The sequence below is a fragment of the Perissodus microlepis genome, chromosome 22 (genome assembly GCF_051167445.1).
Source record: "Perissodus microlepis isolate ML-2025 ecotype Zambia chromosome 22, ASM5116744v1, whole genome shotgun sequence".
Classification (NCBI taxonomy): domain Eukaryota; kingdom Metazoa; phylum Chordata; class Actinopteri; order Cichliformes; family Cichlidae; genus Perissodus; species Perissodus microlepis.
Window position 1 is genome coordinate 26,898,848 of NC_140481.1, and position 20,242 is coordinate 26,919,089.

The window sequence follows — 20,242 nt, forward strand, 5'->3', positions numbered from 1 at the left end:
TCGAAAAAGACGTTTGTGCAATAACGGTGTTAACAGTGGGCAGTTAGTAAAGCTATATATGCAGTTAATGGCATTATTTGTGAGGATTTTTTTAACTCGAAGTAAAAATATAGAATCGCTCAGATTTACTCCCTAATTTGGATATAATGTAAAACTGAAAAAAAAATTACATTAAAATAAGAATAATAAAATTTTGAGTAAAAACCCTGAAGCAAGAGTATGCGGACCACAGTGGGCGTGGTTACACGATGACGTCTCCACGCACTGTACCGCCCCTTGCTTGTGAGCGGCCAGTAGCGGAAGTTCCGCTCCGTCGTGAACTGGGACAGCAAAGCGGTGAGTGTATGAATCTGTGTTAGCTAGCGGGCCGTGGGTGTAATTTTAAATCATTTATCCTTACTCGAATGGGACCTTAACGGGGTCCCTTTAGTGCTTAAAGGGTCTCCTAAAAAACGGGCGGGGTTTGGGGTCTGAATTTGATTTGTAACGTTTGTCCGAAGTAACCAAAGACAGAGACACACCGGTTGGAGACAATACAGTTAGTGTGTGTGCGCGTGCGCGACGTTAGCTAGTAGCAGCTGTACTCCCACTGTTCCCGCTTATTGTGTGTGTGTGTGTGTGTGTGTGTGTGTGTGTGTGTGTGTGTGTGTGTGTGTGTGTGTGTGTGTGTGTGCGGTCGGCTAAACCTGGATTAAACCCGAGCGCATGGTCGGGAGTCAGGCAGTGTGTGTTTTTGGGGCAGCAGAGGCTTTGCGCTGCTGAATGCCATCACTACCGAGGATAAGGATGAGGCGCATATCAGTGCTAAGCTTCAGCCATTCATTGTCTCTTTCCTGTTCGACACCACCCGCTTCCTCTGCTTCACACACCCATATCAAGTCATTTTATCCGATGCCGTGAGGCGTTCTACAAATTTCGCTTTGACATCAGCTAGCCAGCCGAGCTGTAACCCTCCATCAGCAGGCGGGGAGCGGGGTTAGCTGCTGCTACTGCTGCTGCTGGTGGAGGGGGAGTAGGATGGTGGTGTGTTTGGTGGTGGTGGGGGGTGCCTGTCACTCACTGCCGCATATTATCCTGTTGTTTGCCAGCCATCCGTAGCCACTGAGCTGAGTGCAGCAGCCTGCTCTCGTGTGTGTGTGTGTGTGTGTGTGTGTCTTTGACGTGCACACGCTCACACACTGCAGCACGCCTCTGGTTTTTGTGTTTGATTTAAATGTAATTGGAGTCACGCAGGATGGAGACTCGTGATGTCCAAACAGGCTACATTTTCTTTCTTTTTTTGGCCTGTTTTACCTAAAATTAGTGGTGGGGGCTGCTGCTTTTCATTGAATATAGTTAATCATTCGGTCAGTCAACACTGGAGTAGTGCTTTTTCTAAGTGTCACTTCATCACATTACACCCTTCAGGGTGTAAATCAGGGAAAGATGAACTATAAATCGAGATACTATGATGTGATAATGCAGTGTGGTGTTACAGCATTAGTGGTTACATTTCCTGTCTGATTCAGTAACTTTTGAGTGTTCTGCATAGGCAAAATTATGGCACGAAGTTACAATGATTTTGATCAATAGTGAGGTCAAATTTCTTTAATATGATATCCAACGCCATTGATGGAAAATGTGTATTTATTATACTTTAAGAAGAACAAACAAGTCTTGTTAGCTCTTGAGACAAAGCTGTTTTAGAGACTAAAAAGACAGTTTTTATATTTTATGTAGATGTACCTTTTATATAGAAATACTTTTTTGCTACGAAAGATGTCTAAAAAAATTTCTAATTTAACTGATTATGGTTTTTAATCATTTTTATTGAAAAATAAATTTTAAAAATTATCAGAAGCAACTTTATTTATGCAGTCTCTGCTGCTCCTTATTACAAACCTGTGGTTAGTGTTTGTTTCAATAAAAGTGGTAAAGAAAAATACTTTATTTATTTTAAAACGGAAAATATGTTTGAGAGTTTTATGTATTGCAATGTACTTGTGTTATTTTTAATTCCAAAAAAAAAGAACAGATGGAGTGGTTATTAAAGGAACAGTTTGATCAATAACACATTACTAGCAGTTTTACTTTTATCCTTCACTATCAGTTGTCTGCGTCACACCAAATCTTAACAAACATGTTGTTTGTAGATGTGTTGTGTTTAAAATACTAATTCATGATCTCTTTGGACATCTGCCTCAAGGTTTCCACTGCAGTGCGTGTTGTTATTGTATGTCTGTTATTCATGGTTCACTGTCGTGAATAGAAGTTGAAAATTACAATCATAGCATTCAGTATAGAAAAACATGCATATATTATATGTGTGTGTGTTACAAAAAGTACCTTTATGCTATCCTCTCCATGTCGTTTATCAATTATTATAAAATACTCCGAAGTTATTGTGAAAAATTGCAGAAGTAGACTGATAACATTCATGGTAGGAATTAAACACATCACAATAGCACATATAAATTTACTGCGGGATCATAAATGACCGCGCTTGGTCACTTGAAGTGTTCTTAATAGAATTTTCTCACCTCTAATTTGTTTACTCGGGATGGGAGCAGGAAAAGTGTAGTTTTCTTGGACTACAGTACAAGGTGGGGAAGTTAGTTCACATTTTATGGCTAGTTGTTTCAGTTTGTGTACTCTATATATCTATGGTACTCACCCACATCCCAGGATGCTGGGATTTGACAACAGGAAGGTATTTAGCTCAAACTTGCAGCATTGACCTCTTCACTATAACAAACCTCTCTGGAGTTCTTTCGAAACTGACTCAGACTACCCCCTCCAAGCTCCTCTCAGTGCGGTTACTGCACCTGAGTGTGATTACCGTGTTCACATCTGCTCACACGCACCACACCATGTGTGAAATAACAGTTTGATTTAAACAGATTGAACAGTGACACAAAATAAACGTGCTTTGAATTAAAGCATCTACTTCCTGGTGGGAAGTTAACGTTTAACGAGAGACAAATTAGAGGGAATTATTTCGAATTGTAATGGGGCACGGCAAATAATAAGAATTGTTCTTACGCGGTTAAAATAAGTATCTAAGTAAGTAAATAAAGTATCCTTTATTTCTCTGAATGCAGTCCACTGTAGAATGGAGGGAAGCAGTTGTTTATGATGTTTAGCTTAGCTTAAACTAACAGGTTAGAAACACTGCCACCAGTTTTTGAAAATACAATGAAAAACTGTTTGAAATTAAAAAAAAAAAAAAAAAAACTGTTCAGAACCGGGAATGCTAGAATTTGCAGTCAAACAAAACTGTGAAAAAAGCAGCAGATCCTCATTATTTTGGAGATAGAACCAGAAAGACTTGAACTGATGTAAATCTGAAATGCAATTTGGGATAATTTTTAATTGAACATCAGGAAACAGATCTTCATTTCTGATGCTGAGGTGTTGGTCCTGGCTGTAAATCTTTGAGTATTGGAATGTTATCAGTGGTTTCAGTTTTAGTGTTTATGAGCTTTAAACATATAATCAAGCTAAACATTTAGTGTAAAGGCAAGAGATTGGCCCCTGGAGCACATGATTTGTAAAATTTCCGGCATATTTTAGATGCCGTTCTTCTCGTCATCCCATAACTGGTTACCATTTGTGGCATGATGCATAAATATGCAGGTTTTGGCTGCTTTGTTTTACATAATTATTGAGTAAAGTGAGAGATTTTTGATGATGGAAACTGCAGAGTTAAATAAAACGAGGCTTGTTTCATTTTTTTTAAGACGCAGCTTGAATTGGACTTGATGGTGGTACACTATTTTTAACCAGCAGCCTCCTCCAGAAGCACATAGAGAGTGAGTGAGCCGTTGTTTCTTGGAGCCTACTTTGAAAGCCCACACAGTGCTTTGTGCTGGGTCTCTGGGTTATGGGTCATTGTAAATCTGCTGAACAATAACAGGTAGAAAAAACTGTATAACACAGATTAATTGTTTCTTTGCTTATGCTACCATGTTTCCTGAGCTCGTCCTACTTGTTTGAACAGATTGTCCGATTGTACCTGCACTCCTCCGTTTATCTTCTTATCATCTTTCTTTCTTTCACTTCTGCATTCATGCTGCCTGCTTTCACTCTATGTCTCTGCCTGTTCCCTGTCAGCGTCTAGAGTGCAGCTAAATTCAATTTGTTAATGCTGGATTAGTATTTATTTAAAGCAAGCTCTTTAATTGGATTCTTGTGTGTTTTCTTAAAAAAAAAAAAAAGAGCAATTCCTACTCAGTTTAAAATCTTTTGCAGAAAAAACTCAGAAATGAGGTCTGTTTTCATTTTTACTTAACCAGGAGAACAAGTTTATAAATGTAAAAATTCCTCAGGTGTTTTTAGATGTTCTTCTAGTATCATGATTTTAAAGTTAACTACTGAAGAGAGGTCCTTCAAATTTTTAGGGTAAATATCTGGTCTGTGAAATTGGACTACCGGAGTGGAGCTCATGTTAAGATGGAATGATGGATGCTTGAAGTTCCTGAAATATTTGAACACCCGATCACTGATAGCAGATTTTGTGGTCTGTAGAAACCTCACTTTGGCTTTTAGAGAATATTTTATTCAGTTTCTTACATACAAGTCACATACTATTATTTAAAATGGTCAGGTGAATGGTTTCACACATATGAAGGCTTGAATATGAGGGGAAAAAAATAATTTTTATTTATCTTCAGTGTAGGGACTTTGTGGGGATTTATGCTTCAGATGAATGTCTATATCATAGCTACGTCATAACTGCAAACCCATCTGAAACCCCTATGCCGTAACCTGACCTGCAACTCTCTAGAAATGTAAAGTAAATGTCACATTGACGCAGACCAAAACTATTGTGAGTGGCCTGTTCAGTACTGTCAATTCCCCCAATAATAATAATAATAATAATAATAATAATAATAATAATGACTCCAAAATGATGGCAATTCCTTGAGCGGGATTGCTGAAGCTACCAGAAATGGATATGAGGGAAATGTACAAGGACTCTGAAAAACTTGAGGGATAAATATGATACATAGAAGGGGAATGAAGTCCCAGCATTTTGTTTCTATTGACTGTCGCTGCATATAAACACGACCACAAGGTAGCTGACACCTAAAGCGCTGACATGTAATGCGCTACCACATGTGTTGGCCGCTTACGAATACTTCATTACTACACTGCACTTTTTAGAGTCCATATTCATGAAGCCATAGCACCAGTTAAATTAGTTTTACATAGAATTTCATAAAAATATTGAATAAAATGGCTGCTCAAAAATAATGTTAGTGGTATTTTTAGATATTTTTCTCTCTTTATCCCTTGAGAAAACTGATGATAGATACCTGAATTTTTTTTTGAAATTCCCATCAAGAAGTTTATTTTTACCCTGGATTTTTTTCAGATAGTTAGGTGAGAAGTATTTGATGAAGCAGCATGGAATGACCTAGAAGAAAGGAGCTTAATTACACTGAAAAATTCAAAAATAAAATTTGGGATTTTAGTCAAATGGCTTCCAACCTCGAGATCAAGACTGTTTTAACCTGTCCATCAAAATCTATCAGTTATCTAACTTGTGCCTTTTTTAATGAAATATTAAATACTTATATTCCTTAGAGTTCCAAATATTTATTTAAGTTAAATCAAATAGGTTTAGATAGAAAAAATTAATTCTTTGATGTTTATAAGTTGTAAGGAATCAGTTATTAATCTGGTGTTCTTTTAGCATAAATAGCTCAGTGAACGTATTATTTTGTATATTCAGATTTTGAGAGCTGAGCAGCAATATTCTTTTAGTTTTTAACAAGTCGTTTGGATGTAGAAGTACTTTTTTTTTCATGCATATTCACTCTGTGCAGAAAAAGCAGCACAATTTGTTGGAAAACACAAAATGTTAACTTTACAACAAATTTTCACTCTTTGCTAATCCTGTTTACCATAAAAAAAAAAAAAGGCTGTTTCCTGCAGCTTGCCCATTCATTATTAATTTAGTACTCATTTATCAGTTGATGCAAAAAACGAACAGACTTCTATTGTCCACACTTCGGATTTCACATATTTCGGCTGCAGATATGACCTTCAGCTAATGATTTGTCACCTGGTACGGACAGCACGTGCAGCATTTAGCTGCTTGATCTCAACATCTGTGAAATTTTAACAGCCGAGGCGCTGAAGGTTTATACATTAACCTTTGTGCTTCCACATTTCCCTGTCTCCTTGTTGCCCGTTTACCAATCGGACAGTTTGCTGTCTGACCCACCCGTCCTGTCTCCCATATCCTGTCCAACAACATCAGGACGTTAGAGGCTTTTACTGCTGGACTTTACTGTAAAACAACAACCTGATCTCCTGCCTGTTATTGACGGCTGAATCGCGCCAGTCAGCGGTCCATTTTACAGTCAAGAGAGGGCATTTAGTTTATTTGATGAGTCTATTCAGTTGCTGACTACAGAAACCTGCATGGCACAAATGCTTTTTTTTACTGACTGCTTTACCTTCACCAGCAGCTTCATTATGTGTTTGCATGTGTGAGCGATATGTTGACCTTTGTTGTTCCCGTGTGACAAATGAATGGCTGCACTGATAATGAGGTTTTTATAACTGACAGAGAGAGCTGTTGAATGTCACCGCTGATGTCCAAATAACATCCAGTCCTTCTGAGCTACACGCAAATAACTCTCGACATGCATCTGCACAGCCCCTGGTTTGAATAGGCTGTGCTCTATTTAAATATTTGAATACATCCTGGGGAGGTGAACATTTGGTATTGAATGAGCAGTGAGGCTTAGAGAAGGAGAAATGTAATGAACTTCATAATCCAGTGTAAATATAGCTCTACCAGCATGATTTCCATATATTGGCCCGTGTTCTTTATAATACAGTACACCCAACTCGGTGTTTTTAGTGATGTTCCTGGCTACTGATTTACTGGTCAGTTAAACAGGAGAAGAAAATAAGAGTAATAGATGAGTCTGAAAATAAGAAAGCATTCCAAAAGGAGGCTAAATTAACCCCAGTGTGGCAGGCCAAGTTCAGATATGTCTGTACAGATAATGTGTGTTTATTTAAGCGCCTTTTCAAATCATTAAATATGTTTTTCAGTTATCAGATCATATTTGAAAGTCTCATAAATTGCTTGATGTCAGATTAGTTAAACTGGTTAACCTTAGTGATGCTACCTTACATACTGCTACTAGCAGCATGTCTGCACATCTGTTTACTCTGTCGCAGCTGACGTAAAGCAAACTTACAGTAAAACCAATGTTACTTAAAAAACATCGAAACAGTCGGCGGCTGCCAGATGATTTCATTGAATTTTGTTTACAATCTGCAACCGGCTGGAACTTGCAGTGACTAAATGGTTGCTCGCAGGTTTGAGGGCATTGCACACTCACGACCACTTGCGATTGCACAGGTCACCTGATAGGAGTCAATCTTTGTGCAGTGGTTACAGTCACAGTCTGACTTGGTTTGCAAATCATTACTAATTTATAACTGTTGTAGATTAAGAAAATATGAAAAAGTAGTTTAACCATGTGAGATCTAAGAGATGCTTCTGCGCTATGTCTGTTGTAGGTTGGTCATAGCTGCAAACACTTTTTTGTTGCTGAGTAGCGGGCAGAACTGTTCTGGTCGTGCACATCTCTAATTTTATTGCCAAATAAATTTACAGTTGCACGTTATATTAACGGAACTATTTTAAGTTCACAGGACTCATGCAGCACAGTTTGCTCTTAAAATAAGTTTGTGATCGCTGCATTCGTTGTTGGCTTCTCCACCTGTGATGATATCACAGCCTAGTAACCATTAATGCTGACACTCATGAATGCATGTATGAATGGCAACACTCATAAAAAAACACACATCAACAAACAGAAAGCTGTCTCTCCCTCTCTGTAATCTGACAACATCTGAGCTTCAATGGAGATTTATCTTTGAAATCGTAGCAAAGACTGACAGTATCGTACGCTCGCACCTTTCATCTCAGCCGAGCCTCCCAGGGTACAAAATCTGAGAGCCGTGCAACAAGTATAAACTGAGCTCTGAGTGGACTGGACCACTAAAGCTAATGTTTTCTACCCTAGTAAAAAAAAAACCCTTCAAGTTGGTCACTTTCTTTTATTGTGAGTATATTTAAATTCTTCTGAAAACATTGTAAGAAATAACTGAATCTTCATCTGGTTCCTCTTAGTTTTTCCACATTCAGCCAGGTAAAATAAATCCTGCTGCAGTAAATCAAAGAAACCAATCAGCATGGTTTAAACACCTTGCTTTGGTGGAGTGTGGTATACCGTGGGTAATGTCAGTATGAAGGCTGCATGTATTAAAGCTGACAGTGATTCAGACTTCTGCCTCTGATTAAATTAACTATTAAGTTAACCTGGTTCATCTTGATTAATTTTTGTCAACTTGGTTCCAGAGAACATGTCAGAGTCCAAAGTTTAAGCCCTCCTCCTTTGTAATTTTTGTCTTCTGCAAAGCCATCCAATATGCCAGATCATGAGTAGTTTCAAGCCCCTGGGGCACATTCAAGATCCACAAGGAGGCTGTTGGATGACAATGACAAAGATGGAAAGAGAAAGTAAAAGCAAGAACTGTTCCAAATATAAATGAAACAGAAAAACTAGAATATGAGTGAAGAAGCTACTTTCAGGTGCTCCCTTATTCGTGAGAGGTCACCATAACACCATCAAACTGATGATCTTTTGCTTGTTAGGCGAATATGAAAATGTTATATTATTAAACCAGTTTGATTTGAGATTAGAGCTGATTCTGTTGGAGTAAAGGAGCTGTGTGATATCCAGTGATTTCTAGTATTAAAAACATGTATCCTCCAGAAAAAACTCCGGAAGATTAGTGTCATGACTCAACTTCCTTCTCTGCTACAGGAATAAAAGAAGCTGCCATGAACTTTGAGTGGATTTTACAGTTTTGATCTGCTGTGTAAAAAGTCTTAGAGTTAACGCGAAGGACTGAAAACTGTGAAAATGCTTAAATTATCTCAAAATGTGTGAGTGTTAAATGAAGCATTTTGTTTAGCTTGAAGTCGCTTCTCACTGTGCAATCTTGCAGGCAGCTGAAATCTTTTTTTTTTTTTCTTCTTTCTGTTCTCGTTTTTGTCTCCAGCACCTCTTACAGTGTATGTGTGGCAACAACATGTCTGTGCCGCTGCTCGCCGAGGCTGTGACGGTGTCTGGGGTGGAGAAGGAGACCGCGGCGGTGAGTGAAAGCACAAAACCTGACATAACTTTATTTACCTCAAACGCTGCTGGAGTGTTTTTTGTGGCCTTAATCAAACAGTGCTTTTAATTTTGACTTTGGCTGCTCGGGCAACTCTGCCCAAATAGAAACAGAAAAACAGGTGAGACAAAGACTATGAGGTACTCAAAGCTGTCACTTGTGACACGAAGTTTGGCGTAAGACCGAATGGAAATTGTTTCCGAGCGGCACTTCACACTTCTGTGAAGTATGGTGAACCTTGGTGTCACATCTGTGCTGTGGAAACATTCAGGCTAACAAGACAGGTGTAATTTAAATGTAAAAAAAAAAACCCATAACAGTCGCAGAAAAAAATGGTGTTTATATACTTACCTAAAAGCAGAACAAGCTCCCGATTAAGTGTGGTTTTCTCATTTAATTTTTTTTGTTTTTAGGATCGCATTAAAATGTTATTTTTAAAACTTTCATTTATTTTACACACACCTGACTAAATGATAAGCCACCTACACAAAGACCCACAAATCAATACTAGCCCTCAGAGGGTCCTGGGGACATGTCCTTGGGATCACGAATGTCAGTTTGCTTTATATCTGACAGCACGAAAAAAACTAAAATGCATACAAATCTGTGTTGCTGCCAATTATTGACCCATCTGATGGCCTAATAAAAACAATAATCAAACATTTCTTGAAATGTAGTTAGAACAAATATAGAACTGGCGTGTGCTGGCGCCTATCCCAGCTACCATAGGGCGAGAGGCAGGGTACGCCCTGGATGAGTCGCCAGTCTGTCGCAGGGCTAACACATAGGGACACAGATAGATACAAATTTCCACCCAGCACTGTGATCAATATCAAGAAATTGGACTTTTTGTACTTTACTTCTGTAGCCATGCCAGTCCTGTTTTATGGCTCACCTGTAGCTTCACCTGCAGCAGCACATGTAACGAGTGTTACAGCAGAGTTATCAGGCCCATTGTGTCAACACTCAGCTGGATCTCAGAGTGAAAATTAAACAAGTCTCTTATCAGGCTGTTACTGGATACCGTGCAGGGTTTTGTTAAACATCAGGATCAAAGCTGACTGTTCCAGCTCTGAACCCTACATGGAAGAAAAGTGTTTTGATCTGCGCAAAGAGCCAATTCTCTGACTTCTAGCAAACAAACATCGAGTTGCCAGTCTTCTGAACTGTCATTAGTCCCTTTCATGGTTTCTCTGCAGGAAGTATCATGTGTGGAAACTCGCAGTGAGAGTAGATCTTGGCAGGAATGTAAGACTGGCACCTGGTTTTCTTCTGCAAACTTGTAGCTGTAGCACTCTGTGTCCAGAAGGCTGGTAGATTGTATTGAAGATCAAAGAGGGTTTTTTTTGTTTTTCATCTGTGAAGTGCAAGATGGACTTGAACATACTGTCCAGATCACAGGAAGAAAAGTTTCTGTTACCAATCAGTACTGGGAACAGATAAGGCCTCTGTGTCTGCATTTAGAAGGAAGTGTTTCCCATTTATTTGTGAAGCCTGTGTAAGAGAAAATAATTCTGCTGTCTCCATCTGTGCTGCAGGTGATCTTCCTTCATGGTTTGGGAGACTCAGGGTGAGTAACTTTATTTCTGTTTTCTGTGAGGTGCAGTTAAAAAGTTCAGTTTCAGTTTGCATTTAAAAAGTTTCTGATCATACCTTGAAGGATATCTTCTTGTGCGCCTTTGGGCCGCTTTCAGCATAGCTGTTTTTTTTTTTTTGTACATCGCCCTGTTGGAGTTTTGTCTGACCACTTGTATTTTTACCTCTTTTGTCAAAACAGTCATTTACCAAGATTTTGAGCCAAATCTGAGGGAGATGCTTTTGGTGAATAGAACAGGTGATGAGCAGAGATCATTGTGGCCTCAAATGCCATCACCTACAGACCACATCATTTCTGGTTAAAGGTTTCCCTCGCACAGCTCAAAATGTTACAGGGACAAATTCAGAGTGTATGGTGGAGGAAAAACCCAAAAGCATTCATGTAGCAACATAAAGGCATAAAGTATGCTAGGGTGCGTCAGAGAGATGCAGTTTTCATTATCGAATGGTGAGTGTTAGGCTCTCTTAGTGCGGATTCATCTCTGGAGACACTACACAACAGTGCAGCAATTGTGAATACAACCTACAGGCATACATCAAGCAAGCTGCAATTATAATGCCTGCTTTAACCCCACAACACTAACGTCCAGTTTTGTAACACTATCACTAATGCTGGGTATATTTTTATCTGATATAATATACCCAATAAAACAAAGAAATGATGAAACTGGGAAGTTGTTTTTCTGTCCACTCACTCCTGGGACACATTAGCCTTGTCAAGTAAAGGTGCATTCTCACTGAATCTCTGACATCTGTGGGAAAAGACAACAAAAGACCAGCTGACTATAAATGTTTTACCATATGAATTCCCTTGGAAATTACCACTGAGTAATTTTTATTCAACACTTGATGAAAATCACGCAGGAAACAGCTAGCAGTAACATGGCAACAATGTAGAAAGTCTGCAATATTCAGCGATTTCATGTGATGCCAGGCAAACACAAAGCGAGTCTGCAGTTTCTCAACTTCAAGGCGAGTGATTGAAGTGACTACCACTGAGAGCAAAGATTACCACTGATTGACATACCGTATTATAGGGTAGTAAATATATTAGAGGGTTGCCTAGGCAACCAGAGCCTGAACTATCTGCTAGCAACCACCTGTCAGCTGCAAACCAATTTGCAAGTGAATTGCTTTCTCTGTGGACGCCTGTTCAGGCACGGACACTGTGAGCTCTGTAGGATTTACTGGTCACCCTGCATTCTTGCTCTCACCTGTGGACACAAACTGAGTCAAGCAAAAAGAATCGAATTGCAGATACAAGTACTTTTCTGAAAGAAAAAGTCTGTCTGGACTCTCTCTTAGAGGTAGGATGAAGAGCTCCACTATTCAAGAAGGGCTCACGGTAAGAGCCAGTTGAGGTGGTTTGGGTATCTGACCAGGATTCCTCCTGGGCGACTGGGCACTGCAGGCTCTTCAGCTGAAACCTGCTGTGTTGTGGTTCAGCTTATCACCAAGACTCTTGATATGTGGATAATAGTTAAAACGTTTTGCATTTCCATTTATGGAGTATAACTGGAACAGTTTTCCAGTGGACCTGCAACAAGGTTAAAGCATTATTCAGTTCAAAGAATTTCCAAAACCTGCTTTTGGAGAAATTTGAAAACGATGCCTGATAGTATATATATATTCATGTTAATCATTATGTCTGTACATAGATTTTTCTTTTATTTTTCTCTTTTTGTGGGGCAAGTGTATGCAAGTGCAAAGGGGAAGTGGGTGTGCCGATGATCATGGTAAACCAACAGAGTGTTGAGCATGGTGTAGGGATTAATATTTATGTACCTGCTCCTTCCTACTCCAAGTCAGACATTATGATTGAGTTGGTATTTCATGTCACATAGATTTTGTTGATTTTGTATGCACACATATATCTGTGTATATGTATATGCAGATATGTGTGTTAATATAGGTTATCATCATTATCACACACAAACCATGTCACTTTGAAAGAGAAGCTGAGGTCTGTGGTCAAAACAGGATTTCCAGGGAGCGATCTAAAAATGGGAGCCAGGCTGAAAGCAGGCCAGAGATGGAAGAGAAGATGAACTGATTCTTAAAAGCTGCCCAAACCTTTTGGATCACACTTTAAGCGGCACCTAATTGATTTTTTTCCCTTGTAATTATAGTTCACATAATTTGAGTTATTTCCCTTTTTTTGTTTAAATGTTTGTTTCATTGGGCTGAATGTGAGCAGAAAATTCACAGGAGAAACATTCCTACATGTACAAATCATTACATAAACAGCACAGTAGCAGAGGGTGGTGATGCAGAGTTAATGACAATAATTAATTTTAAAATCCTGCATTTGGCTTTTGCTGCTTTTGCACTTGACTTTAATAACATGCATTTAGTGGCCTTTAGTCATGTGTAATTGGTGCCAACATTCATGTGGTTGAATTTCATAAAGCAGCACTTACGACATTATGAATGTCTAATTTAAAAAACTACTTAAATCAGTACATGATGACAGCTTGTCCTCAGTACAGTTTTAGTGCTCCTCTGTAATGGAGATGAAAAATCACTTCACGCATGCTGATCGTTATACATCAAGAGAAATAATTTTCTACACGCGTTACTTCAGCGTAGAGGTGACTTTCATGGACTTGGTTGTAATGCTTTTGGGGTTGATGTGCTGCATATTAGTGGTTTTACTGTTGCTTGATTAGGAACAAAGAGCTGCTCTCTCTGTTTTCTGTCAGGCATGGGTGGGCGGATACTTTGACTGGGATCCGGCTGCCTCACGTCAAGTTTATCTGCCCCCACGCGTAAGTCTTTTTTTCTCATGTCACGATTTGATTTATGCCTCTAAGAATTTTGTTTGTCGGGACTTATGTGGATTGATTTAAAAAAAAAAAAAAAGACTTGTAGGCAAATAAATGCTCTGTAATGTTTATTTGGTGCGTTTTAAGCCAAATTTTTGCCAGTCATTCAAGTTGTTTGGAGTTAATAATGTGTTACTGTAATGTAGCTCCTGGCTGCTGTTTTCTCGTCATGTTTTCATTGCCTCTCCTCCGCTGCAGGCCCCCCATTCCCGTTACACTCAACATGAAGTCGATGATGCCCGCGTGGTGAGTTGGCGTGATGAAAGAGGCGGCCTTTTAGCTCAACACTGGATGCCATTGTTTCCCTGGAAACCACAATAGCCTCCCATATTGCCATTGACAATACTGCAATTGTATCCATTCATTTTCCTTACGCTGTGCTTTACTTGTGTGCAGGTTTGACCTCATGGGTCTCAGCCCCGACTCTCCAGAGGACGAATCTGGAATCAAGAAGGCAGCAGAAAACAGTGAGTTTAATGTGCTTAAATATCGAACAAGGGCCATGTGTGTGGGTTGATAATAGCAGGGAAGCACTAATACACTGTCATTAAACGGTGATTGGAAAGCTTCCAGACTGCTGCAGCTTCAGTCTGGTTTTACATCCCTCTATTTAGTGGTTAATATCTTCTCTTGTATGCACTTTAACTCCTTGAAGCTTAAGCTAAAGAGGGTGCTTACACCATTAAATATATAAATATGAAATACTTAAAGTGCACCTATTATACTGCTTTCCAGCTCTACTGGAATACATTTCTGTCACTAATAGCTCAATATAATCCCTTTTTTATGTGATACTGGGCCTTGGTGCAGCCTTTTAGATCACTCTGAAATGAGCTGTTTTAGCTCCTCCACCTTTAAGACAACTTTCTTCTGATTGGCTGGCCCTCACAAGCAGAATGTTTGAGCATCAGGAAGGCAGCGGTCCTGTAGGCACAGCTAAAGCTGCATGCCTAAGATGACCCTATAAATGATCCCCTCTTTATGACATTAACAGCCAAGCTTCCAAAATAAGTCTGTGAATCTGAGAATTTTTAGTGCAACTTCAGGGCAAAATGTTTGATGGATGGATTGTTCTTGTTCATAGACACAAATTGTCCCACCAGAGATTTGGGTCTCCTCCCAGCCTCCAGATTTGGACTTGAGAATCTTTAGAAATGCTTTAAATGCTTATATCATAAATCCCTCTGCTGTTAAATAGATCAAAAACTCTGCTAAAAATTTAAGGTTTAACACCCCCACACACACACACACACAATTTTTCTAATCATTTAATGAACATTTAAGAATACAGCACTTTGAGTCAACTGTAGTTGTGATTTGGGGCTGTGTAAATAAAATAAAATTAAATTGTAAGACTATGAGAGGCTTGATTATACTTAATAGTAAGATTAATGTTATGTAGGCGATTTAAAATAAGGATGTTCTTGACACTGTGATTAGTTAGTTTGTGAAAAATGTTCAGTCTTTGCGTATGTAAAAAAAAAAATAATTTCAAAGAGAAAATCTCTAAAAGTGTGTGCTGTTATCCTCTTATTTAGACTGTTATAAAATGTCACTGCTGTGTATGAAGACTGTCTTCACCCTCTTCAGAGCAGCTATAAAAACTTTTTTCTTTGAATATCCACATGCCAAGTATGGATTACATTTTTTAAGCCAGCTGCAAAGTTGACAGGAAGTCAAGTGGAACATTTTTGTTGGAAATTTGCCACATCAGACTTATTTCTTCCTTCTTCTACGCTACCCACCCCTTTGTTTGGCTTCACTAACGGGTTATTCTTGCTTCTCACAGTCAAGGCCATAATCGAGCACGAGGCCAGAAATGGGATCCCTCCAAACCGTATAATACTTGGCGGTTTCTCTCAGGTGGGTTTTTTTGTCTTGGTGCTACATGTTGTGAATTGCATTTACATTATTATATATACAAGATCAATATTGTAAATGCATCTATTAAAGGTTGTCTGCTTCCTGTGTTGCTCCTCAGGGTGGGGCCTTGTCCTTGTATACCGCCTTGACCTGCCAGCACCAGTTGGCTGGTGTTGTGGCCCTCAGCTGCTGGCTTCCACTTCACAGGAGCTTCCCATCGGTACAGTCACAGTTTCACTGCAGAGGAGAAACATCCTTCTGCTGCCTGCTCCTCTTTTCAACACAATGCTGATACCTTCATATGATTTTTAACATGTCACCCTGCCAGAAGGTTTTAGTGAGAAAGCTACGCTCAAAGCTAAATTCTACTTCTATGTCTGTCCCACAGGCGTCAAGCGGTAATAAGAACCTCCCAATCCTGCAGTGCCACGGTGAGATGGACGCCATGATTCCTGTGCAGTTTGGTGCCATGACGGCAGAAAAACTCAAATCCATAGTCAACCCTCAAATGATTACCTTTAAAACCTTCCCAGGGCTCCCTCACAGCTCCTGTCCTCAGGTACTGTTGTTCACAAATCACACTGATAACTTCTTCTAAAAAGCTTGTTTTACTTCTTTCAAGGTTGAATCAAATATTTAGCTAATTTACATTTTTGTGACATCCTGATTACATTCACCAAAACAAAAGCATTGCATCATCCACCTGGGTGAATTAGGCAATGTTAATTAAACCTTTAAATGAAGGTTTTTCTCTTGAAATAAAGATAAGGAAATTTTTATTTCAAGAGAAAAATCTTGAAGACAATTACCAGGCCTCTGGAGAACTTCAAGATAGTTTGAGGATGTAATTTAGCCATTTAAATCAGCTGTATTAGATCAAGGATGCATCTAAAACCTGCAGGACACCAGCCCTTGAGACCTCGAGTTCCCCCACCCCTGATTTAGAGGATAAACTCTAAACAAGGGTTGTTTTTGTTTTTTTTTATCCATGATGCATTCTTCCAGCTCAAACTTTGCAGGTAGATCAAAACAGAACCGCTTGGGTCTCTGGTACAATTTTTATTACCCGTGGTTTTTAATGTTTCAGATTTGCTTCTAAAGCTGTTCTTTCAAATGTAGATGTCTCTAAAACGCTGTGATTTTAACATTTGACATTTGAATCAAAAGAAAAGTCTTAAAGAAGGTTTGCAAATCAAACGTTTATACACATATATATGTAGAAAAACAGGGTTGTAGGAGTTTACAGAACGTCCTTCTCTCAATAATGAAGTCTGTGAGCTATATACGAGTCTCCAGCACAGCTTGTTAAGCTTCCTAGTGTCACGGGCTTTGATGTTGTTATCCCAGCAGATGGCTAGAAAGAAAACTGCACTAGCAACAGAAAAAGTGCAACATTTTGCTGCACACATTTTTCTTGGAAAACCCTAAGCTTCCTGATGAAGTAGAGTCTGTTCTCTCCATTCGTGTGAACAGCCTCAGCGTTACATTTCCAGTCCAGCCTGTTTTTCAGCTGAGATGAGTCCTGAATCATCTGTTCAGCTTCTCCACTGTACCAACATTTGGTCTGCTCTCTTGCAGGAGATGGCAGCTGTAAAGGAATTTATCGAGAAGCTTTTGCCCCGGATCTGACCTCACCTCATCCCCACTGTGACCCCCTTTGAGACACTGACCTTTCACCCCTTTTCTGCCATTCTCCCACAGGAAACAGCCATGAGCACCCCCTCCCACACACATCCATGAGACAGCAAACATACACGAACACGCACATATTTAGTAACGATGATAACGATGATTTGACCCACACTGCTAAACCAACCAAATGCTTCTCCTGCGGTCCAGCAACACTCATACTGTTAACAGATTTGTCAAACACACTGATTTGAAGTGCTTGCATTCACACGTCTTAGCCTTCGGAGGGAGAAACACTGAAAACTCAAACATTAAATTCCTGTTTGGTTTCCGTTTTACAACTTCTGTCTGTTGCCTCATTCCCATTTCCCCTCATTTTTACATCATTTAGCTTCTCACTCATTGCTACACTTATCCTTCTGGCATTGCTGTGTGACTTTGTAAATCAAGAAAATCAAGATTAACACAGAGCAAATAAGCAGGTTGGCACTCGCCTGCAAACACACCGCTGTTTAAAGGTGCAGTCAGACCAGATTATGCATCCTAATTCTTTTTCCTGCAGTTTGACGTGCCTTCTTAGCTTCACAGGTGGAGTCGCGTGAAACTTTAATATGTGGTCGCTCTCAAGGTGCATGAGTTTGAGGGGAAAAAAGGTGGATTTGGCTTCTTATTCATTCTTGCTTTATGACTACAGCCTAAAAGTTGGGTGCATGAACATAAGCAGTAGAAACACAAATAAAATGCAGCATAATCTACAAGCTTGTAGAGGCCTGCCATGTAATTGCCCCATTTGTTTATGCTTGCAATCCTACCCGCCCTGTCTCCTGAACCCTTCTGTTATCTGGTCTGACTGCAGCTTCACTCCAGTGTTGGGTACCCAACAGAGTTTGACTCGGGGATAGTGAGCGCCAACCCATCCTTTCCAATCATGACTGCGGCCTGTCCAGGTCTTGCATCGTTAACAGCAATGGCTCTTTTTACTGAATCTTGCACACAAGGCTGCCATGCTGCTTCTTTCTTTTTTTTTTTTTTTAAATAAATGTGATCAAACATCATGGAAGTATATGATCAGAGTCCAACAGAAATAAAGCTAATCAGTGGATACTTGTGCTACCCTGTGCTGTTTCTTTCAAAGCGTGCACACCTGCAGGTTGATCTGCTTTCTATGTATCTGTCTGTGAAAGTACCTCAGTTTGTTCCTTTAGGCCTAAAGGCGAATGACTGATGATGGCTGCAGACCTGCACAGACTGCACACCATGACTGGTTTCAGCAGCAGTTCACCCCACTAACAGCCTCCTCCTCATGAATTCCTGTTGATTTCCACTATTTATTTGCTTTAAACCTCTGGTAAAACACACTTCCTCTACATTTTCTTCCATAACACCAACACAGTCTCGCTCCCTCCTTTGGGTCCCCACTAATAAAACATGGAAAGGTCAGCAACACTATTATATTCCACTTTAGAAAATAATGGCTATACAAAGGGAGCACTTTGGCAAGAAAATGGTCCAACATAATTGAAGGGTGAAAAAAAATTAAAGTTAATCTTTGAACAACTTGTGATCTTTGGACATAGGAGTGTAACTCTGAGGAGTCGTGTGTGTGCTTAAACATATATATATATATCAGGTGTTTTACAGTTTTTCCTTTGTGAATATTGATTTTGCTCTCTTCTTAATTTCCTGTTCTGCTGTATCGCTGTTCCCAACCTGATTTTAAAACAAAAAACCAGTAGAGAAGGACGAAAGGCATCTGTTTTGATTGTTGTTCACAACTCGATGAATATGTCTCTCATCTCCTCGACTCCTTGTGTATTTTTCTTATTTTTCTTGCTCTAATGCGGTCCGTTATCTTCTCTTTGATGTGTTTGCCATTTTTTCTTTCATCATTCCACTTGTTCCTCTCGTCTCGTGTCTTTTCTCCTGGGTTGTATTGTTGTGGTTTGTTTGTTTTTTTTTAACTTTTTTTTTAATGTTGTGTTTTGTCACTGTTGTCATCTCATCCTTTTTTGTGTTGGTTTATAATGATGAGCATTAAGGAAACGTGTTCAGGTGAGGCTGAGGTGGTCTCTCCTCTTTTTTTTTTTTTTTTTTTTGTTTCCAAAACACCTGTATGCGTAATTAAAAAAAAAAAGAAAAAAGTCCATCTGAGTTGAGCGTCACTCATTTTTCTAATGTGTATCTGCAGATTCATACACACTCATTCATGGGGTTTCCATATTTTTACTCTAATAATAATCTAATCTAATATCTAATAATACTTTAACGGTCGTGGGCAGCGTTTCAAACACTTGATTATTTTGAATGTTTCTATGATATGACGTAGACAACATCAAAGACTTTTATTGATAAATAAGTCACATCTACACAGAGTCAGCATTAACCTTTGCTGACATGCAGCACATCAGCTTCTGGGTCGAATATTGATTGATGGTGATCCATTCCTGCCCTATCGGTGCTTGAACTTGATCATAGTTCATGGGCGTCTTCGTCCACTTGCTTTTTAAGGATTAACCATGGATTTGTAATCCGATTAACATCTGAGGAATGTAGCCTTGGATTCAGAATCTGAATTTGATGATTTTGCAGCCACTTAGTTAGAAAGCACATTTTTTTACCCCATCATGGTGAAAAATGGAGAGAAATTACACCTTGATCCTTGGTAAAAGCTGGTCTTTGAGGATGTTTTAAGTCTTGTCAGTCTGTCAAAGGTGTCTCCTTTTGCTCTGAAGAAAAGCTTTGCCCACTGAAGCCAGTTTTGAAGGAGTTCCCACATACTTGGAGCACGTGTCGGTGGCTTTTCCTTCACATGCCTTGCCAGTTAGGTTAAGGGTGGCTGTGACTCAGGAGGTAGCCATGTGTGATGGAAAGAAGCTTAAAGACACTAAATTAAGTGCTTTATGACTCAGACTGGGTGACTGTAGCTCATAGTAAACACTGGATTCACATGTGAGTTTGTATAGATTCAGCTCACTTTATTGATCCCAGGAAAAAAACCATTTGCAGCTAACCTGCATAACCTACAAACCTGAAACATTCATTACAAACACTGTTACATGCCAAGTTACAGATCAACAAACATTGAGGTGAATAGACAAATGGCAATAAAATAAATTGTCTAAATGACATCTGCCAGA

At 39.3% G+C, this 20,242-nt stretch overlaps 1 protein-coding gene across 1 annotated transcript; it reads left to right on the forward strand.

Moving 5' to 3' along the window:
• The first annotated feature begins 244 nt into the window (after positions 1-244).
• lypla2 (lysophospholipase 2) lies at positions 245-18,209 on the forward strand. The gene is made up of 10 exons (XM_084920163.1): positions 245-336; positions 9,079-9,171; positions 10,731-10,762; positions 13,491-13,556; positions 13,812-13,859; positions 14,010-14,080; positions 15,403-15,476; positions 15,595-15,696; positions 15,865-16,035; positions 17,055-18,209. The coding sequence occupies exons 2-10, from the start codon at positions 9,094-9,096 to the stop codon at positions 17,103-17,105; spliced, it is 693 nt and encodes a 230-aa protein (XP_084776289.1). The 5' UTR covers positions 245-336; positions 9,079-9,093; the 3' UTR covers positions 17,106-18,209.
• Positions 18,210-20,242: the final 2,033 nt, after the last annotated feature.

What these genes read in the sequence shown, in the direction of transcription:
- lypla2 (XM_084920163.1), top strand. Translation starts at nt 9,094, where the DNA reads ATGTGTGGCAACAACATGTCTGTGCCGCTGCTCGCCGAGGCTGTGACG. An exon ending in TTCACAGGAGCTTCCCATCG is followed by an intron (nt 15,697 to 15,864) that starts GTACAGTCACAG and finishes TCTGTCCCACAG; the next exon opens with GCGTCAAGCGGTAATAAGAA. An exon ending in CTCACAGCTCCTGTCCTCAG is followed by an intron (nt 16,036 to 17,054) that starts GTACTGTTGTTC and finishes GCTCTCTTGCAG; the next exon opens with GAGATGGCAGCTGTAAAGGA.